Genomic DNA, 6,965 nt, shown 5'->3' with positions numbered 1-6,965 from the left:
AACCTGAAGGTGCGCTAGTCCTCCGAGCGACTAAGATGCCCCAGGTACCTGTGTATCTGAAATAAACCTCTTGCTGATTGCATCCACACACGTGGCCTTGCTGTTCCTTGGGAGGGTCTCCCCAGACTGAAAGGCAGCCCACCTTGGGGGTCTTTCATCTTGGTGCATTGGCCGGGAAGAAGGAGACCCCCACCCAGGGATCATCGACCCCACCAACGGGAGGTAAGCTGGCCAGCGATCATTCTCTGTGAATATCTGTGCTTCTGTGTTTCTGTGTTTGCGCCTGTGATCGTATCTGTACTAGTTAGCTAGCTAGATTAGTATTTGGCGAGTTCGCGGAGGAGCTGAAGAGCTCGTACTCCCGAACGCAACTCTGGGAGACGTCCCAGAAGTGTTTGGGGCCAAATTTGTGGCCTGTCCGTATTCTGTGAATCCTACCAAGATAGGACTGTTCGGCGCATCCCCGCTGTCTGAAGGGTATGTGATTCTTTTGGGAGACGAGAGATCCGGACTCTTGCTGTCTCCATCTAAACACTTGCTTTCAGCCTTACGCTGAAGACGTGCCGCGCGCCTATGCAGTCTTACTGTTTGTCTCCTGTTCGTTAGTTTCGTTCTGTCAATAACTGTGTTTGAAACCATGGGACAGTCCATCACCACCCCTTTGAGTTTGACTTTGCAGCACTGGCGGGATGTCCAAGCCACCGCGAAAAATCAGTCCGTGGACATCCGCAAGATGCGATGGGTTACATTCTGTACATCGGAATGGCCCGCCTTCAACGTTGGATGGCCGCGGGACGGGACTTTTGACCTTAACGTATCTCACAGGTTAAAGCCAAAGCGATGGATCCTGGCCCTCATGGGCACCCTGATCAGACCGCCTACATTGTCACTTGGGAAGCCCTGGCTTATGACCTTGGGTCAAGCCATTCTTTTCTCCGAAACGCCCCATTTTCGCTTCTGCACCTACCCTGCCCCCACCTATCCTTCATACCCCGGCCGGGTCTCCCTCTCGCACTTCCCTCTACCCTGTACTAACTAAATCCTCACAGAAAAAGAAACCGCCAGAGTCTAAGACAAAGCCAGGCCCACGGGTTTTGCCTCCAGGAGACGATCTCCTGATGGACCTGCTCACAGAAGAGCCACCTCCATACCAGGACTCTGGCGAGGCGGAATCGGCAGGCCCCCCAGAGGACGAAGAAACTGGAGAGGGCTCTGGTGGCGGCCAGACTAAGAGGAAGGAGGGAGCAACACCCTGCTGACTCGAGCACTTCCCAGGCCTTTCCACTTAGAGCAGGCACCAATGGTCAGACCCAATATTGGCCCTTTTCGGCCTCAGACCTCTACAACTGGAAAAATAATAACCCCCCCTTCTCTAAAGATCCCTCCATGATAACTTCTTTGATTGAGTCTATTCTAGTCACCCATCAGCCCACCTGGGATGATAGCCAGCAACTCCTGCAGGCGCTTCTAACGACAGAAGAGAAGCAGAGAGTCCTCCTAGAGGCATGAAAGAATGTCAGGGGGGCTAATGGCCGCCCTACTCAGCTACCTAATGGAATTGATGTGGCGTTTCCCCTAGAACGTCCGGATTGGGATTTCACTATGGACGAAGGTAGGAACCACCTAATCCTCTATCGTCAGTTGCTCATAGTTGGTCTCCATGGGGCTGCTAGGCGCCCAACCAATTTGGCTCAGGTAAAGCAGATTATCCAGGGCTCCGAGGAAACCCCTTCCGCCTTTCTAGAACAACTTAAGGAAGCTTACCGCATTTATACTCCTTATGATCCAGAGGATCCAGGGCTAGAAACAAATGTTTCCATGTCCTTTATTTGGCAGTCAGCTCCAGACATTAAGAGAAAATTGGAACGATTAGATAACCTGAAGGAGAGTTCACTCCAGGATTTATTGAAAGAGGCAGAGAGGATTTTTAACAAGAGAGAGACACAAGAGGAGAGGGATGAACAGCTTAGAAAGGAAGCCGAGGAGAGAGACGAAAGACTAAGAAAGGAAGCTGAGGAGAGAGAAAATATAAGAGACCGTAAGAGGAATAGAGAGATTAGCAAGCTTTTGGCCACTGTAGTTTCAGGACAGAGGCAGGATAGACGGGGGAAGACAGAAGGGGCCCCCCCGTGGACAAGGATCAATGCGCCTACTGCAAGGAAAAAGGACATTGGGTCAAAGATTGCCCCAAGAGACCCAGGGGACCTCGAAAACCGAGACCCCAAACCTCCCTTTTGACCTTGGATGACTAGGGAGGTCGGGGTCAGGAGCCCCCCCCTGAGCCCAGGATAACCCTTAATGTCGGGGGGCAGCCAGTCACCTTCTTAATAGACACCGGGGCTCAGCATTCTGTGCTGACCCAGAACCCCGGGCCCCTGAGCGACAAGTCTGCTTGGGTCCAAGGAGCTACCGGTGGAAAGAGGTACCGATGGACAACTGACTGCAAAGTTCATCTGGCTACTGGTAAGGTGACTCACTCTTTTCTTCATGTCCCTGACTGCCCACACCCACTATTAGGAAGAGACTTGCTCACAAAATTAAAAGCCCAAATACACTTTGAAAATTCGGGAGTGCAGATCACCGGGCCCCAAGGGCAGCCCCTGCACGTGCTGACCCTAAATTTGGAAGATGAATACCGGTTCCACGAACCACCCACAGAACCTGATCCCTTAACAGAGACCTCTTGGCTGACAGAATTCCCTCAAGCATGGGCAGAGACTGGGGGTATGGGACTGGCCAAACAACAAGCCCCCCTAGTTATATCTTTAAAGGCTACAGCCACCCCCATTTCGATCAAACAATATCCCACGTCACATGAAGTCAGAGAAGGAATTAGACCTCACATACGGAGACTCTTGGACCAGGGAATATTGGTACCTTGCCAGTCCCCCTGGAATACTCCCTTATTGCCTGTCAAAAAACCTGGAACGGGGGATTACAGGCCAGTCCAAGACCTAAGGGAAGTCAACAAGCGGGTGGAGGACTTACACCCCACAGTGCCTAACCCCTATAATTTGTTGAGCGGACTCTCCCCGACCTATAACTGGTATACAGTATTGGATTAAAAAGATGTATTCTTCTGTCTTAGACTTCACCCTAGAAGTCAGCCTATATTTGCCTTCGAATGGAAGGACCCTGACTTGGGGATTTCGGGATAGTTAACTTGGACTAGGCTTCCACAAGGGTACAAAAATAGCCCCACCCTGTTCGATGAAGCATTACATAGAGATCTGGCTGACTTTAGGCCCCAGCATCCAACACTGATGCTGCTTCAATATGTGGACGATCTCCTACTGGCGGCCACTTCAGAACAGGAATGCAGGGAGGGAACCAAGGCCTTGTTACAGGCCCTGGGGGACCTTGGCTACTGAGCCTCAGCTAAAAAGGCTTAAATATGTCAAAAGCAGGTTACTTACCTGGGGTACTCGATCAAAGAAGGACAGAGATGGCTAACAAAGGACAGAAAAGAGACAGTCATGAGAATGCCTGTGCCTCGGACCCCTCGACAACTGAGGGAATTTCTAGGGACGGCAGGATTCTGTCGCCTCTGGATCCCGGGGTTTGCTGAGATAGCAGCCCCCTTGTACCCTCTTACTAAACCAGGGACTCTATTTGATTGGGGCAAGGACCAACAGGAGGCATATCAGAAAATAAAACAGGCCCTGCTAACAGCCCCTGCGTTGGGGCTCCCAGACCTGACCAAGCCATTTGAACTATTCATAGATGAGAAGCAGGGTTACGCCAAAGGGGTCCTAATGCAGAAGCTAGGACCTTGGCGACGCCCTGTGGCCTACCTATCAAAGAAGTTAGACCCGGTGGCCTCCGGATGGCCCCCTTGCCTCAGAATGGTACCTGCAATAGCAGTCCTGACAAAAGACGCGGGCAAATTGACTCTGGGGCAGCCATTGTCTATTTTGGCCCCTCATGCGGTGGAGGCCTTGGTCAAGCAACCCCCTGACCGCTGGCTTTCCAACGCTCGCATGACCCACTATCAGGCCATGCTTCTGGACACTGACCGAGTCCATTTCGGACCTGTGGTAGCCCTGAACCCTGCAACCTTGCTCCCTCTGCCAGAGGGGGAGACAGAGCATGATTGCCTCGAGATCCTTGCGGAAATGCACGGGACCAGACCGGACCTGACGGATCACCCTCTTAAAGACGCCGACTTCACCTGGTATACGGACGGGAGCAGTTTCCTAAAGGATGGAGAACGAAAGGCTGGGGCAGCGGTAACCACTGAGACCGAGGTAATCTGGGCAAAAGCCCTTCCAGCAGGGACCTCCGCTCAACGGGCCGAACTCATCGCCCTCACACAAGCACTTAGGATGGCAGAAGGTAAGAAGCTTAACGTCTATACTGATAGTCGGTACGCTTTTGCCACTGCCCACATCCACGGGGAAATCTACCGAAGGCGAGGACTGCTAACTTCTGAGGGCAAAGAAATCAAAAACAAGCTTGAGATTCTAGCCCTACTCAAGGCTCTGTTCTTGCCTCAAAAATTAAGCATTATGCATTGCCCAGGTCACCAGAAGGGAAATACCCCAGAAGCCAGGGGCAATCGCTTGGCAGACGAAACAGCTAAGCGAGTGGCCCAAGAGACCGCCTCGATGGCTTTCCCCATACAACAAGGGACAGAAAGGGCACGGGACCCCCTCAAATATGATAAAAGAGATCTGGAACTTCTAACTCGCCTGGGGGCCTCCCATGACCCAGACACTGGCAAATGGACCTGGCAAGGAAAGACTGTGATGTCCATGGCATATACCCATGAGATGCTTAATTACTTGCATAAACTGACCCACCTCAGTCTCCGAAAGATGAAAACCTTGTTGGACTGGGAAGAAAGCCACTTCCACTTGCTGGGCAGAGACAGCATTTTGCAGGAAATTGTAAACAAATGCCGAGCCCAAGTTAATGCAGGAAAAACCCGGCTAGGACGGGGAGTGTGGGTACGAGGGCATCGTCCTGGAACCCACTGGGAGATTGACTTTACTGAAGTCAAACCAGGATTATATGGATACAAATATCTGTTGGTATTTGTTGACACTTTTTCTGGATGGGTGGAAGCCTTCCCAGCCAAGCATGAAACGGCAAAAATTGTGACCAAAAAGCTGCTGGAAGAAATCTTCCCCAGGTATGGCATGCCCCAAGTGCTGGGCACTGATCATGGGCCCGCCATTGTCTCCCAGGTAAGTCAGTTGGTGGCCAAGCTATTGGGGATTGATTGGAAATTACATTGTGCATACAGACCCCAGAGTTCAGGACAGGTAGAAAGAATGAATAGAACTATTAAGGAGACTTTGACCAAATTGACGCTTGCAACTGGCACTAGAGTCTGGGTGCTCCTACTACCCCTAGCCCTCTACAGAGCCCGCAATACACCAGGGCCCCACGGGCTCACACCTTTTGAAATACTATACGGGGCGCCCCCGCCCTTCATTAATTTCTTTGACTCCAATATTTCAGACTTTGCTAATAGCCCCTCTCTGGAAGCTCATTTGCAGGCACTCCAGATCGTGCAGAGAGAGGTCTGGAAGCCACTTGCTGCAGCCTATAAGGAACAATTGGACAGACCAGCGGTACCTCACAGCTACCAGATTGGCAATACAGTGTGGGTCCGCAGACATCAGACTAAAAATTTGGAACCCCGCTGGAAAGGACCCTACACCGTGCTACTAACCACTCCAACGGTACTGAAAGTTGACGGCATCGCGGCCTGGGTCCACGCCTCCCACGTGAAAGCAGCTCGTACGGAAGGAGATACAGCAGAACCACTATGGAGGGTCCAGCGCTCTCAAAACCCTCTAAAGATAAGACTTACCCGGGGGCCCCATTGACTCGTTTATGGATCTTGTTGGGACTAGGGATGATAGTCCGGAGAGACAGCCCTCACCTGGTACGCTCCCTAAAATGGCAGATATTGTCCTCGGTCGGAGAAGTTGTCTGGGAAATTCAGGCAAACCATGCTATAGACACCTGGTGGCCCCTGCTTACCCCAGATTTCTGCCAGATTGCAGCAGGATCAGAGATATGGGATATTCCTGATTTGCTACCTACACAGTTAAAGGACCAGGCAGGCAGCCGCCTTTCTCCTGGGGGAAAATTCGGCTGCGGAAGCCCTGAAGGAAGATGCTTCCTGGGGCAATTAGATTTCTATGTCTGTCCCAGGGATGGGCGGGAGCAAGACCAGGTCCGACGCTGTGGAGGATGGGAAAGCTTATTCTGTAACACATGGGGATGTGAAACAACCGGGGATGCATATTGGAAGCCTAGCTCCTCATGGGACTGGATCACTGTTCATAAAAACTACACCTCCCCTAGACAGTGTTCCACAACGAATACTGGAAAATGTAAAGACAACCCCACCTGTCTGCCCTTAAACATCACCTTCACCCCCCGAGGTCGAGCATCAGAGCAGTCTAATTGGATGACAGGGAGGACTTGGGGCCTCCGATGGTACTTCCCAAACAGACTGACTAAGAAGGACCTAGGTGCCATCTTCACTATAAAACTAAAAGTGGAAACGGCCCGCCAAGCAGTTGGTCCTAATCTAGTTATTTCTGACCAAAGATCCCCATCACAGCCCGGTCAGGCAGCACTCCCAGAAGCTCCCCTCAATGTACCAGCCACCCCATCAACTGTTTCTACCCCACTCACAGCCTCCCCGACTCCTTACCAACCCGGGACCGGGGATAGGTTACTCAATTTAGTCCAGGGGGCATATCTAGCCTTAAATGTGACAGACCCCAATAAGACCCAGGAATGTTGGTTATGTTTGATTTCCAGACACCCCTATTATGAAGGGATAGCAGTGACAGGTACCTATGTCGTGTATACCTCGCCACCCACACAGTGCATTGGTCTTCCCCAGCACAAACTAACCGTGTCGGAGGTATCAGGAAAAGGACTCTGCTTGGGAACAGTCCCAAGCTCTCATCAAGCTTTATGTAATACTCTTCAGTCCA

General features: G+C 51.6%; 1 protein-coding gene across 1 annotated transcript; it reads left to right on the top strand.

The window, feature by feature from the left end:
* Positions 1-637: 637 nt before the first annotated feature.
* Positions 638-5,837, top strand: LOC121452780. Its single transcript, XM_041659029.1, is given in 5 exon segments — positions 638-814; positions 1,050-1,215; positions 1,337-2,110; positions 2,113-5,189; positions 5,505-5,837. Coding segments are annotated over 5 exon segments (4,527 nt in total).
* The last annotated feature ends 1,128 nt before the right edge of the window (positions 5,838-6,965 follow it).

Source organism: Microtus oregoni, unplaced genomic scaffold (genome assembly GCF_018167655.1).
Source record: "Microtus oregoni isolate MIOR12 unplaced genomic scaffold, Mior012 000010F_ref0000083, whole genome shotgun sequence".
In the NCBI taxonomy this organism is placed as follows: domain Eukaryota; kingdom Metazoa; phylum Chordata; class Mammalia; order Rodentia; family Cricetidae; genus Microtus; species Microtus oregoni.
The sequence above is the reverse complement of the archived record's forward strand: the minus strand, read 5'-3'. Positions and strand labels throughout refer to the sequence as shown.